At 40.8% G+C, this 15,852-nt stretch overlaps 1 protein-coding gene across 3 annotated transcripts in view; it reads left to right on the plus strand.

The window, feature by feature from the left end:
• mei4 (meiosis-specific, MEI4 homolog (S. cerevisiae)) overlaps window positions 1-15,852 on the plus strand; it is a 74,973-nt gene that overhangs the window by 35,422 nt on the left and 23,699 nt on the right. The window contains exon 5 of one of the 3 annotated variants that reach the window (XM_039780910.1): window positions 7,991-8,153. The exons of the other annotated variants lie outside the window; for them this stretch is intronic. Coding sequence (XP_039636844.1) covers window positions 7,991-8,005 — 15 coding nt within the window. The 3' untranslated portion in view covers window positions 8,006-8,153. Of the gene's footprint in view, window positions 1-7,990; window positions 8,154-15,852 lie in introns of those variants that run through there. 3 annotated transcript variants of the gene reach the window in all.

Raw genomic sequence — 15,852 nt, forward strand, 5'->3', positions numbered from 1 at the left:
ACATTCAAGTATCTATTTCTTCATTGCATTGACAGAGCGTTTTAATGGGGATATAGTCATTAGGCATCAGAGGTAGATAGATTTGTGTGTCGTCAGGGTACTACAGGGTTAAAATCAGTAATACTATAATACTATTCCCCTATGGACTGGGAAAATAGTGGGTCACTTCAGCTGGAACCTTTTAAGATGCTAGGGTAAAATCAGCTGCATAGAGGTAACTTATAGTGACATTAAACTAGATGGGACTTTGCCGGGGACCTTTTTATGACTCTACAAAGACTCTCCGGGAGTTCCTCGTCCGCGCTCCACACTCCCTGAATGAAACTGTGAGCTTTCATAAAGTCTGCAGGCTGAAGTCTGGAAGCCCTGAACAGAGCCCTGCCTCAGCTCTTTGTCAGCAGCAGGAGACTCGCAGCTCCCCGTCAATAATGCCGAGTGAAAAAGTATTTCTCAGCGTGGAGGAAACTGTCACGGCGGCGACACAAAAACTGAGTGGATGGCGTCTCCCTTTTAGTTCAGTTGCCACTTGTTTCATTTTTGTTATTAAATGTCAGGATTAAAGGTAATTTCGGGTTGTTGTTTTTTTCCAGTCTGGACCCTATTTATCTATGTTTTTGACTGTAGGGGACTGATGGGAACAACAATCTCTGAAATTAGTCCATATCGTATTAACACGTATTCACTTCGGCACGTGGATTTCATTGATCAATCAGTTAATCAAAAGCAGTTCAAACTACCGTCTGCTGTGCTTGTATCTGTGTACTTTGGCAGAATTACGTTGCATAATGTTGCTGTACAAGACGGAAGTTGTCATTTCTTTCCTCTGTCCAAACTACAGATGTTGAATATTGGTTCGATGAGTAGGTGTTTGATTTTCAATTTTGGGATTCAAATATTTTTAAACGTGCATGCAGGCTGAAATTCACTGTGTCTATGGGCTCTTAAGGCAAACATTTGGATATGTGACGAGGGCTGGGAAGGTTTTTTAATAAAAACAAATTACACTTACAATAAACTTGCCTCAAACTTCAACAAAGAAAACCTTGTTGAAAATAGGTCAAATGTGACCTGAGGACAACAGGAGGGTTAAATATTCGCTGTTGAAAAGCACCGATGCTTCAAAGCTCAGAAATTAGTATTCCATACCACCCTAAAAATTAACAAAGGCAGGTACAGCCTTTTATTAATTTAGTTATCAGCATGGGCAAGCATGCCCTGCAGCTGCCCTGCAGCACAACATCTGAGAGCGCAGGATAAAAAGCCTGAGCTGCTTTTTTCAGTTAGCCACTCCAACTCATCTCCCTACTTTTGTGATGTAAGTAAAGTGAGCAGCGTGCGTCATCAGGTATCCATCAAACGCTGCGTTGCTATGCATTCCCATCTATTCCTGTTTGCAAGCATTGATTACAGCTATCAACACAGCATTAGTCATGCAAACGGCAAGTTGAAAAAGCACACGACTTCTTCAGGGGTTTAAGTGATGAGGAGCTTTAGTTTGAAACATTTTGTTTGTGTTGCTTTTATGAATGTGAGAGTTACTGGGTCTCCCTGAGTCTGAATGAAGCTGTACTGAGGCGTTCTCGGACAGCAGATGATTTGAATCAGGGCTGCACAATTAATTGCAATTTTATCAAAATCGCAACATGGACTAGTGCAATATCCAAATCGCAGAGAGGTGCAATATTTGTTAACCCTTGTGTTGTCCTTCGGGTCCCAGTGACCCGAAGGACAACACAAGGATTATGTACTTCCCTTTACTTTGTTGAGAATTGCTCTCTAAACCCTGTTTCTTGTAAAGTAAGTAAGTAAAGTTTATTTCTAGAACACATTTAAACACAGTTTAAGCTGACCAAAATGCTGTACAAACAAGAACTAAGGTGCTGTATTAACCCTTGTTTAGAGAGCAATTCTCAACAAAGAAAGGAAATGTACATAATCCTTGTGTTGTCCTTCGGGTCACTGGGACGCAACCCGAAGGTAAAGGAAAACAAAAATATGTTTCTGAATGAAGTACTGGGGGGGGGGTTTTTTTTTTTTTTTTTTTTGTTGGGGGGGGGAGAAGGCCCGCCCTTCTTTAAAAAAATTTTTTTTTCCTCGCAGAAATCGCACTCTAATCACTTTATTTTTTTAAATATCATTTTTGGGTGAAAATGAGAATAATGATACAAAAATGATCATTCCCGGCAAGGCAGTTTTATTTATATAGCACATTTCAGCACAAGGCAACCCAAAGTGCTTTACACAAAACATCAAACATTAAAGAGCAAAGAGCAAAATAGGGATTAAAAATAAAAATATTAACGAATACAAATTGAATACCATATAAGATACATAAATAAAAATCATAGTTCAGTATAACAATTAATACAAGAATAAAAATCCAAGAATAAAATTTACAGTTCCGTATTAAAATTTAATATGCAATAAAATCCAAGAATAAATTCACTGTTCAGTATAAATTTTTTTTACGAAAAGCATCATCAAAAAGAGAGGTTTTCAGCCTTGATTTAAAAGAGCTGAGAGTTGGGGCGGAGCTGCAGTTTTCTGGGAGTTTGTTCCAGATATGTGGAGCATAAAAACTGAACGCTGCTTCTCCCTGTTTAGTTCTGACTCTGGGGACCACGAGCAGACCTGTCCCAGACCACCTGAGAGGTCTGAGTGGTTCATAATGCACTAACCGGTCATAAATATATTTTGGTCCTAAGCCATTTAGGGATTTATAAACCAGCAGAAGTATTTTTGAAATCAATTCTTTGAGGCACAGGAAGCCAATGTAAAGTCTTTAGAACTGGAGTGATGTGATCCACTTTTTTTTGTCCTAGTGAGAACTCTGGCAGCAGCGTTCTGAATCAGCTGCAGTTGTCTAATTGTTTTTTTAGGGAGACCTGTAAAGACACTGTTACAGTAGTCAAGTCTACTAAAGATAAAAGCATGGACTAGTTTTTCCAAATTCTGCTGAGACATAAGTCCTCTAATCCTAGATATATTCTTAAAATGGTAATAGGCTGTTATTGTCTTAATGTGGCTGTTAAAATTCAGGTCTGAGTCCATGACTACACCAAGATTAGAGATTAGAGATGTTCCGATACTGCCTAAAAGGTGGTATCGGTATCGGCAAGTACTGGAGTTTATGCACCCATCCGATACCAGGTAATAAAGCCCTGAAAAAAATCTATGTTAAGTAGTTAATTTATGTTCTTTTCCGTTATAACGGACTGTCAAACTGGAGAATAAAAGAAAGTTCTGGGGCATTCATTGTTTGTGATTGTTCATGTTTCACAAAGAGTTTAACCTGAGCCAGACCGACTACAAAGATAGAAATAATATCACATCCATACAGGGATAGTAGTATACGGCTGATAAAACATAATAAAATATATGAAGCACTCGTATCGGATCGGTACTCGGTATTGGCCAATACGCAAGTTCAGGAATCGGAATCGGTATCTGGAAGCAAAAACTGGTATCGGGCCATCTCTACCTCCAATATCGTGAATCATATCGCAATCGTATCGTAATATCAGTTAACGTAATCACAATTAGATATTTTCCTCATATTGTGAAGCCCTAATTTGAATACAACGTGTGTAAATTGATTAGCTATTGTTGTAAAAATGCCAACCGTAAATAGTATCCAAAACAGGATTTTAGTTTATGAATGTCTTAAGTACTGTAGCTTAAAATGACGATACAACGTACTTAAATTAAAATCTAAATTACGATTTCAATCGCCATTTTTTGTGCCTTGAAAATTGCACTGATTCAATTATTTTATACAATAATATTATTATATAATAATTCCTTCAGCTCCAAATACATCTACCTGCCACTCTAGGATGATTAAACCAAACACAGTAGCTGTGTTGGGAACCGTTCCCTATATAGTGTATTCGCCATTCTGTAGTGGTGTTTGAATTCTCCGCGGTTAATTTCATTCACTATATAGTCCACTATAAAATACCCACAATGCACTGCTAATTTGAGTGTACATACGATGTACCACAATGCAACGCAGCCGTGTTTTTTGGAGAAGAAGCAGCGAAGGAACCGCGGAAATTAAAAAGGAAAAATGGAGCGGGCTTTAGTTTCTAAACAGTGGATAGGTAACATGCAACATATATAATATATACAACCTGTTACTATCCTCCTAGGTGCTCAGTTTGTTTCAGGGATGTTTGTTTACGATCTCATTCAGAATAATCAGAAAATGCTTTATTGCCAAGTATGTTTTTTTACATATACAACGAATTTTTGGTGTTGTGGGTGCATGTCACACATTCTCTAAATATAAGAAGGTTAAGAAATTCAAGAATTAGAATATAAACAAGTGTGTATATATATATATATACACACACACACACACACACACACACACACACACAGAGTATATATTCAAAATAAAAAGAGCAGTAGAGCAGAGTAAGTACAGTGGCATGTAGAGCCAGAGGCGGGGTGTGGGGAGAATCAGGGTGGGTTCTGGGCCTTGTTGATAAGGCTAGTGGCCGAGGGAAAAAAAACTGTCCTTGTGGCGTGAGGTTTTGGTCCTGATGGACCTTAGCCTCCTGCCAGAGGGGAGTGACTCAAAGAGTTTGTGGAGGGAGGGGTCAGCCACAATCTTTCCAGTACGCTTCAGAGTCCTGGTGGCGTTCAGGTCCAGGAGCCTTCTCTGCAGACCGAATGACAGGCTGCAGTCTGCCCTTGTCCTTGGCAGCGCTAGCAGCATACCAGATGGTGATGGATGATGTGAGGATGGACTCGATGATGGCTGTGTAGAAGTGCACCATCATTGTCTCTGGCAGGTTGAATTTCTTCAGCTGCCGCAAGAAGTACATCCTCTGTTGTGCTTTCTTGGCGAGGGAGCTGATGTTTATGATGCTGGGCGCACCCGCCTCCGTCACACAAACAACGGGCGCATCTCCTGACGCAAGTCACGCAACGAGGTTTTCAGTGTAGTGTCTGAACTCTGGTTTGGTCGTTCCCTATGTAGTTCACTATTTAATATAGTTATTAACACTATATAGGGAATAGTGAGTGAGGGAATGAGGGAACGGTTTCCAACACCGCTATAGACTTACTGCAACTTCAGTTTCATCCAAAACAAACAATTCAGACCTCTGTATGAGTTTGAACTTCCATGCTGTGTCAGTCGGCCATCGTCCCATCTAACAGCCAGCTGCTGTGCATTCTGTTTCGTGTCTTTGTCAGTGATTTATGTGGGCGTTTAGAGTCAGTTAACCCTTCTGTCCTGCTGATAAGAGAACCATATGGTTGGCTGGTTGGAACCTCTGGCAAGCCATTGCTGCAGAGAGTTGACCCCCCCCCCCTCTTCAGGGTAAAACATGGCAGATTTTTTTGGCAGCAGATTCAACATATTTCTTTTTATCCTGCATCACAAAGTGCCTGCCTTAGCGTAGACACAGAATTACCCACAGAAAGTGAACAAAAGTCTGTAGGTAACAAGACCTATCAAAGGATTTTTAACTATGTGTGCTTCAGAAACAAGGCTGTGGCTGCAGGCACAAGCCCATCTATTCTATGTAAAGAAAGGGACATTTAAACTAGGGCTGAAAGATTTGGAGAAAAAATTTTTATTGCGAGTTTTGTGCCAGTTATTGCGATTACAATTCGATTTGCGATTTTTGTACGTGAGTTTAGCTAAAGTTCAATATTCACTGTGTTACAGATAAAACATATCATGGAGCATTATAACATGAGACAACAGCAAAACTGCTCTATGTTCTTATGCAGGGATAAGAAAATAGATAGAAATTGTCAGCAGTAAGTGTTTTTCTTTTAATAAGCGTGGAACATTGAACAGTCAAACAGAGCATTAATCGCGGTCTTCACAATTAGCTAACCGCATTCTTTCAAATCTTGATTTCGATTTGAAAACGATTAATCGTTCAGCCCTAATTTAAACCAAACGACCAACAAAAGTCTGCAGGTAATGAGAAAAGCGTCTGACCTCTCAGAGAGGATTTTTAACCACCTTGTAGCTAACCATGTGTGCTTCACAAACAAAGCTGTGGTTGTAGACACAAGGCCATCTATTTTATGTAAAGAAAGTGACATTTGAACCTAGTTTAATTCAGCTTATCAGTTTATAAGATACTGGGCCCTATCTTGCATCCAGCGCAGCGCAAAGCCCGCTGCAAGTGTCTTTGCTAGTTTAACATTTGCAATTCCCATATGATAAAGATTTTGTTACTTTTTATAGTGCATTACAGCCACAAACTGCTGTTATGTTGAATTGCCTCAAACCATTTTGTTCCATAACCTATAAAACCTGTTGCTAAAGAAACAGTTTATAGCTTAGGGGTAATAAATATTTGTGTACAGTTAAAGTAGTCGTACCAAGCCATAAGCCGTTTGTATCGTCACAGTTCAATTCCCAAGCAGTAGTTGTGTTATTGTTATGAAGATAGTAACATCCGATCATCAGTGTACCAGATGCCAGACATGCCTCCAAACTTCTCCAGCTGGTGGTTAAGTGAGCAGATCGTTCCCATCTGTCCAGGGACTCACACTTTATGTTCCAGAGGTTGAGAGGACAGGCGATGGTGGTTGAATGTCACATTCACACATCATCAGTAGGGATGTTCCGATCAGCTTTTTTGACCTCCGATTTTTTTAAATATTGAATATCTGTCCATCTGTCCCAATCCGATACTTGTAGTTGCTCAGTTGCTCAGATAATAGAGCTGCACAACGATTTTTTGTTTACAAGTAAACGTGACATGAAACCGCCCCGAAATCACCATCACCAAACCCACCAGACTCCATGTAAATAATCAGGACTTTTAGCGTGTATAGAGCCAGCATATTTCCACCAGACTCCATGTAAATAATCAGGACTTTTAGCGTGCATACATCCAGCATATTTCCACCAGACTCCATGTAAATAATCAGGACTTTTAGTGTGTATAGAGCCAGTATATCTCCACCAGACTCCATGTAAATAATCAGGACTTTTAGCGTGTATAGAGCCAGCATATCTCCACATGTAAATGGGTGAATTAAAGGTTTATTTCAACAAAACCAGAGTGGTGATTGTTGGAACAGTGGAAAGATGAACCAAGACGGCTTTTGATAGTTTTATTTTGGTTCTGTCGAATTTGAATGGATAAATTACTGTTTATTTAAATGTAGTCTGGCGAGTTTGGCAATACTGATTTTCGTTTCATGTTAAACAAAAAGGATCTTACTCTTTAATAAAAATGATCTGTCTCTGTAGGGATCCTTTCCATAATGTCAGACACTTAGAATAATAATGTGAGCCTGTCAGCGGCAAAAACAGCACTTTTAGTGGACTTTAATTACAGTTGTGCAATTGCCCGTTATCGTTACATTGCAGCTTGTTTCTTGCTTAATACTGGACCAATGTCAAAGATTTATTTATTTTTTGATTAGGACAATGCACATTAATTAACATTTCTGGAAATGCGCCAGTGTTAGCCAGACGGCTAATTTTCAACTGTAATCCTAATTACCTAGCATGCATGTCTTTATGGTGGGAGGAAACCCACACAAACAGGGGGCGAACATGCAAACTCCGCACAGAAAGGCCCTGCTCGCACCAGGGATCGAACTCTGCAGTGCCAACTTGCTGTGAGGCAGAAGTGCTAACCAATGAGCCACCGTGATTGTGGTTCCCATCAGTCACTTAGACACAAAGACATAGGAAAACAGGGTCTATGTAGAAATAAAACTAAGTTACTCTTTAAGTTTTAACGTCTTATTTTGTTCAACTCAAAGATATTTGTTTTTAAAGCTCATTAGAAAAGTGAAGTGAATGTATAAAGTATACATTTCTAATATAATTTAACACTGCTACATAATGGCTCACTGTGAACCTTTTGAGTTTCAAAGCTGTCATAGGGATCATCTAAAGTTTAGATGATAAAGAAAGGGTGTTCTGGATGCACTTTTTCAAGGACATAAAGTGGTGGTGAGTGGAGGCATTTGAAGTCATGAGTATCCATCCTATCAGGAGCCGGGTTGCTGAGGCCAGAGTTTCCTGTCTGACATCCACCCTCAGAGACGCTGTAGCCCGGTGCCACTGTCCTCGGAGCAGCACAGCATACAGATAAGCTGTGCCATCTGGGCGCCGCGATGTTCTGTCAGAGGGCGTGACAGTCAGTGGCATACACCAAACAGCCACAGCCCCTCAGGACAAAGCCACCATCAAACCCAGCAATAACACAAAACCACTGGGCGGTGTAAATGCCACTCTGACCGTATTACTATGCACCATCGGTTGTCACTGTGTCTGCTTTTTATGCAAACTGTGGGCGGTCTAGAAGAGTGTAGGTGCGTGGAGAGCAGATAAAGCCACAGAATCTCAGTTGGATCCTGTTCAACAAGGAGAAAAATACATGAGTAAACAGATTCATCTCTTCAATTATTTACCTGTTTACAACATCTGCAATGGCTTTGAACAATAAAATAAAATGTGTAGGGCTGAAACGTATGATTATTTTCATTATTTAGTAATCTGTTGATTCCTTGGACGAATTGATTCATTGTTTAGTCGATAAGATGTAAAAAACTAGTTATAAATGGTCATCACAGTTTCCCAGAGCACAAGGTGCTTTCATAGGTAATACGGTAAAAGAGATATCCGCACACTAAAACGTGTTTCATGCTTCTTGCATTCAGCGCAATCTGGACGGCGATATGACGCAAACGTGGCCTAGGCGACTGTGTGTGTGTAGGGCTACAAGATATGAGGAACATATGCAATATGCGATAATGTTTAATATTGTGATAACGATATTACTCGCGATACATAAACAGATATTACAGTGTGCTCAGTTCTGCATTTCTGCTGCTTTCAGTATTCTTCTCGAAAATGTTAAACAAAAGGAAATCGTTTTCAACATTCTTTTATTGAACAAATTGAACATCGAATTGAACATAAAAGGCAAAACAAAAAAAAGAATATCTTTCACAAAAAAATCTGTTTTGCATCTATCACGATAGGTTGCAGCCTTTCGCGATGTGTATACTGTGACAGTTGATATTGCGATGACGATAAAAAAAATATATATATATATATATTGTGCAGCCCTAGCAGCGGGTCTGATCACCGAGCCATGCACCTCCCAAGATTTTGTAACACAATGTCACAGCTTTACAATGATTGGCTACAGAATAGAAAAATTATTCTCTGACTGCTGCTCTGATTGGTTTGACCAAAATCAGCGTGAAAGACAAGACGGATCACTGCGACCATCCTCGCCGCAATGACCCAGCTGAACTCAAGAAGCATGAAAGCCGTTTTAGATCAATGCAGTAAGCATATGTACAGTATGCTCTGATGAAGGTCTGTTAGACCAAAAGCTTAATAGAGTGAAGCACTGCAAAGTTCTAAATGTGTGAGATATCTTTTTATCGGTTTTGACTCATTGATGCTTTTAGCACCTTGGCAAAGACTATCTGGTTAGAGCGGTGGTCATACCGCATTATTCATTTGGTAATATAAAACAATTGGGTAGTACCTAGGGGTGTTATGATTCTCCAAGTCCACGATTCGTTTTGACTTTAAATTTAGAGATCAAGATTCACAACAGTGGCAACGCTTTAATGCCATAATAAGAGCCACTAGATGGCAGAAGGGTACTTTGCAAGGACAGTTTGACTTTCTCAGAGTTTACAAGGTGCAATTAAATGCAGGCAAAATGTTGCCACACCAGTGACTTCAGGGAAGCAGGAGGATTTTTCAGTTCTGTTTCTCCATTATCTCCGACTTCGGCAGTGGTCAAGGTGTCTGGAAAAGTACAGCTGCAGCCTAATGGTAAGCTAACGTTACCCTGTGTCTTTAGCTGCAGGCTACTAGTAAGATAACGTGACCCTGTGTCTTTGGCTGCAGGCTACTGGTAAGCTAATGTGACCCTGTGTCTTTGGCTGCAGGCTACTGGTAAGCTAATGTGACCCTGTGTCTTTGGCTGCAGGCTACTGGTAAGCTAATGTGACCCTGTGTCTTTAGCTGCAGGCTACTGGTAAGCTAACAGTTACCGTGTGTCTTTAGCTGCAGGCTACTGGTAAGCTAACAGTTACCGTGTGTCTTTAGCTGCAGGCTACTGGTAAGCTAACGTGACCCTGTGTCTTTGGCTGCAGGCTACTGGTAAGCTAATGTGACCCTGTGTCTTTGGCTGCAGGGTACTTGTAAGCTAACGTGACCCTGTGTCTTTAGCTGCAGGCTACTGGTAAGCTAACATGACCCTGTGTCTTTGGCTGCAGGCTACTGGTAAGCTAACGTTACCCTGTGTCTTTAGCTGCAGGCTACTGGTAAGCTAACATGACCCTGTGTCTTTGGCTGCAGGCTACTGGTAAGCTAACGTTACCCTGTGTCTTTAGCTGCAGGCTACTGGTAAGCTAACGTGACCCTGTGTCTTTGGCTGCATGCTACCGGCCAAAAAGCTTTGTTGCCTGTTGTGGTTTTCTTCAGATGTGTGCAAGTAGGCAGGGGTGGAGAGAGAAAAAAAAAGTATGCAGATCCTGCTTTTGATTTGCGATAATCGAAATCAAAAGCTCATTTCAATTGATTTGGGATTTTAAAATCAAAACTCTAACACCCCTAGTAGCTTTAAGTAAGTTATCAAATAAAACTGCCGAACATTTTAGGCTCCAGCCTCTCAACTGTTGGGATGAGCATAACAGGCATTCGTCCTTATATTCTAACATTTAATATATGAAACTCGAAGGGCTCTCAGAGAGCGTAGACCTATAAATTACAAAGTATATGTGTGTAGAGGGTCGGGGTTGAGGTGGTCTTCCTAGTTAACCTTTATTTGTAGCTTCACTTGGCCTGAGATCCCTTGAAACTTCTGTTATTGTCTCATTAGAGTGATGTGAGGAGTTTCATAACCAGCCAGTGTTTGGGCTGATTGCTCGTAATGATATTAAGTTTGGCTTGGGGATATTAAATCTGTCTTTGGGGGGTGAGTTTTTGAGAAATGCAGGGTTCAGCGGTGGTGGCAGAGTCAGAGGAAATGAGCATCACAGCGGATGCCTCTAAAGGCCAGTGCCAGTTCAATTTGCCCTCTCTGGCTCCACAGCCCTCTGGGAATACCGTATATCACATTTCATCTTTAAGTACCAGGAGGTGGCTCATTCCAGAGTTTCAAATACTCCCAGTCCTAAATTTCGTCTTGAGAGGCAGGTCGTTTGATGTTTGATTGCAATCTCTGACTCTCTGAAAATTGTGAGTTTAACGGAAGTGCTTTGTCTGTGTGAGTGGCAGTGGTATTCGGAGGAAGAAAGTCTTCAGGAAATGTGAGATGAGCTGCAGTGCACACTGACGACATTACCAAGAAACCGGCTTTGGGTGCCTCAAAGCTTATTTGTTCTCATGCTCATGTGTGTCACCATGACAGCAGGAAGTTGAGGTAAGATCACTGTTTTCAATGCACTCAGGGACTGTGAAACTGAGGGATAGAACACTTTTAGTCGTGGTAATTTGACCCTTTTGTGAATCTGCTTTTGCAGTAGGACTGGGTATCGCCACTGATTTCCTGAATTGATTAGATTCCGATTCACAAGTCTCGACTTGATTTCCAATTGAATTAGGAATATTTCAGTTACAATACCAATTTTGCTTCGATATGAACGAGATTCTCAGAACTAATGCTTTTAAATTGAACAAGGAAGCCTCTAACCAGGTGCATTATTAAAAACATTAATATCGTTAAGAATTAACCTCAAAGCAGTTACATAGAGACAGAAGAAAGGTCCTTTCTTTAGTGCAGTGGGTGTGATGCACAGATGGTATACCTAAAGTGAAACATCTGTGAACATGCCAGTTTCTTTCCCTTTCCTCTGCAAAATTTTTATTTACCACAACATATGCCAACCTTACACCAAATGACTTTTCAAGCGAGTCTGCTGTCTCAGACAATCGTCCAATATCAGAGTGAAACCCTGAGAGTCTCCATCGTTGGGTGTAAGGTCATAAAACTCAGTCCCAGTCAGTCATTCTCCCGTCTGGACGTTCAGACAAAATCAGTCTGATACAAGTCTTGGTAGTGAACTTACATAAATCATGTAGGGCTGTCCCAAACGATTAATCTAGCAATTATTTTTTTCGATTAGTCAACTAATCTAACGATTAATAGAGCGATTAATTTTTCCATTAGCGATGATTTTCCCATTGCTCAATTATTAACAATTTACACAAAACAAATTTCAATAAGGTTCAAATCTCTATTTATTAAAATTGCTTAACACTGCACTGTTCCAAGTAAAATGAATTTGTAGTGCAACCTGAAGCCAGATGTACTGTAGGCGATCAATCCAACCACAAAATAAAGTCACTTTCAGGAGGAATACAAAAATAAAAACTTAAAGTAAACAGAGCAAGTGAAAAAATAGTAGCCTGTATTTGCTTTTTTTAACAGTAGGTAAAATTATGAATAAGCTCTTGTTTAACATCCAAGCTCTTTCCCTTTAATTTAACTTTAATTATTTGTATCTAAAGGCTGGTTAAGCACTGTAGGGAGGAGAAGTTGGACAGTTTTTTTTGTCTCGTTCCAGTGATTGGCACATCTGGGTGGTGGCGTTGGATATGCATTAGCATGTTAGATGTATTTCCACTCACATACCCAACAACCGCTGAACAACGCTGACAAACAGTCCTCGTCTTATCCACCACTCTCTCGCCTGTAGCCTACTACTGGAACTGAGCCGAAGACCGAAGTTTTCGAGGCGGGGACGGCGCAAATTATTTGTGTCGACGCATTTACGTAGTCGATGACGTTGACTACGTCGATGAATCATCCCAGCCCTAAAATCACGTGAACATTGTCAACAACCAATGGGTGTGCTCCCTCCAGCTCCAAACAGGAAGCAGCAAACTGCTAGAACCAGTGTTGTTTATGTTTGCTATGGTGCCGTGCTAAGCGCTTAAGAGGGAAAGTTGCTGATTTTAAACCTTTCTTCGGCGGATAAACTCAGACCCCCAGGTACGGCAGCGATTCATCTGCATGTACAGTAGAACAGAAAATCTGCAAACTTTCCCTCAAGTTACCAGCTAACGCTAGCGGTAGCTAGCCAGCTTGGTTAAATTTTTCTAAACAAATCTAGTTGTAGTATTGCAATGTGTGACCCTGCAGGATCCCCAGTCTTTACATATGATGATCCCCAGTCTTTAACATTAGATGTGAGATGGTGTCAGACTTTAGTTTTTTCAGTCTTCTAGTGTCTGGTAGGCATTAGATTCCTTAGATAGTCTAGTTTAATTTCGATACAAATACATTCACTCAAGTTTTAAACGGAGCCTCGTAAAAAATCAATCTCAGGATTTTATGAATCAATATCGGATCATTCAAATGAAGATCAGTTTCAATCAGAAAATCAATTTTTATTTAAACCCAGCTTCATTTTACAGACCATTATTTCATTAATCTGGTCTGCTGGATTGCGCTATGGAGTATCTTTCTCGACAAAATGTCAGTTCTTGCAGTTTGCGGTGCAGAGCAGGCATGCTGAGTGTACACAAAGAAGTCAATTCTGTAGTTAGAGCACAAGATAAATGGCAACAGAAGAAATCCAGTTTCAGCTGTGAAAAAGCTTTCATTATATGATGAATAAAGAAGAGTCCTATGATGGATGAAGATGAACATGTATTTGGCATTTCTTTATGGCTATTTCTGGTTTCTTGTCAGCCGACAAATAGTACTGTATATGTAAAATAATTTACAAGCTGATGTATCAGTCTAGCTTCATTATGCTTTATGTTTTCTATATGATAAACTATCTCGCTAAACTGCAACGCATGAAATCTGTATGAAAGATTCCAGATTCATTGAAGGCATATAGAAACTTGTTTTTTTTTTTACTGCCAACCCGATTTGTTAGTTGTGTCAGGTTCCAGTTTAGTCAGTAGAGCTTCATGATGTTCACACAAACCTACTCTGAGAATTACAAACAGCCCTGCTCTCTGCTCGAGTGGCCACAAAGAGCTTCGTCAGTACATCTCTGCTTCTCTTTCTCCTTACTCACCAGCTCCACTCCGGTCCTCAGGGTGAAAGAAAACCAATAACGAGTGATGACGACATTGCTTGAGTTTTCTTCCTGCTGTGCAGCTTTGTATGAAGCACACGGCAGGCAGGTGGGGAGAGGATGCTTGTCGTGTTGAGTCAGCCCTAAGTCGAGCTACTCGGTCCTGATACAGGAAACCATTGTGTTGTAACAATTAGTGCTGATGAAGCTGCAGAGCGAAACTCTGTGTAACGAGGAAGTTTGTAATGGTGGTCAGGTCAAACAAACACAGGACTTTCATCTGGAAAAGACCTGTGTTCTTGTCCTGTGTAAAACCAAATCAGCGTATGTATACATATTATCATATACTTTTTTAAAGTCCCGTAGGCTATGCAGGTTAGCTATCTTAGGTAAAGTTCCTTAAAGCTCTAGTGGGTAACTTTTTGATATTAACAAACGTCCGTTACATTCAAGCTGTTGCCAAATGAGTTGCTACAAAGCTAATTAAGACTATCTGCTCCACACAACCCTCTCTGGATTTCTCAGTATGACTATGTTCAGAAGATTGTGGCGTCCGGCGACTTTCCCGCGCAGAAACTTGAGTTAAGATAATGACCTCTTCTGAATATCACGGAAGGCTTGTGTCATGTGGACGCGCCGACAGTGTTGTTGTCATTACTTAGAATTCCTCATGGAGGCGACAGAAACTACACACTACAGCTTTATGCAGCTTTCTCAGCTAACACCACAAACGTTAGTATTTTAACCTAAACCCCAATCTGTTACTTAGCCTAACCCAAGTAACGTTTGTTTTGTTTGAAGTCACAACGGGACTCCCAGAGCGTTAAAAAGTGATGCCGAGGGGCTCTTGGGTAGCTCACTTGGTCGAGCGGGCGCCCATATAAAGAGGTTTACTCCTCGACATGTGCCGCGGGTTTGACTGCGACCCTTTGCTGTATGTCATTCCAGACCAAGTTAACGGCGACCGTTACTATGTCAATAGATGATAAGATAACAAATTTAAAACCGGTGGTTCCAGTCACTTCTGTAACTCAGTACAATCTGCCATTGAGCATTTCTTTCAACTGTTTTACGGCAGCACGGTGGCTCAGTGGTTAGCACTTCTGCCTCACAGCAAGTAGGCACTGCACAGTTCAATGTGAAATGCCCGGACAGGGCCTTTCTGTGTGGAGTTTGCATTTTCTCCCCACATTTGTGTGGATTTCCTCCCCGGGTCTGGTTTCGTCCCGCCATAAAGACATGCATGCTAACTAGGACTACAGTTGAAAAAAATTGCCATCTGACTAACACTGGCACATTTACAGAAATGTTGATTAATGTGCATTGTCCTAATAAATAAATGAATCTTAAATAAAATCTTAAAAGAGCCCCCTTGACGTCACCTATTGGTTTGTGGATTACGGTTTTAAAGTGCTCATATTATGCTCATTTTCAGGTTCATAATTGTATTTAGAGGTTGTACCAGAATAGGTTTACATGGTTTAATTTTTTAAAAACACCATATTTTTGTTGTACTGCACATTGCTGCAGCTCCTCTTTTCACCCTGTGTGAGACATCTCACTTCTGTTCCATCTTTGTTGGGAGTCGCATATGCGCAGTAGCTAGATAAGGACTACTAGCCAGTCAGAAGCAGAGTATGAGGGTGTGCCTTGACAGTACCTAGGTAAGGACTACTAGCCAGTCAGAAGCAGAGTATGAGGGCGTGTCCTGACAGTACCTAGGTAAGGACTACTAGCCAGTCAGAAGCAGAGTATGAGGGCGTGCCCTGACAGTACCTAGATAAGGACTACTAGCCAGTCAGAAGCAGAGTATGAGGGCGTGCCCTGACAGTACCTAGGTAAGGACTACTA

The sequence above is a fragment of the Perca fluviatilis genome, chromosome 18, assembly GCF_010015445.1.
Source record: "Perca fluviatilis chromosome 18, GENO_Pfluv_1.0, whole genome shotgun sequence".
NCBI classification, from domain to species: domain Eukaryota; kingdom Metazoa; phylum Chordata; class Actinopteri; order Perciformes; family Percidae; genus Perca; species Perca fluviatilis.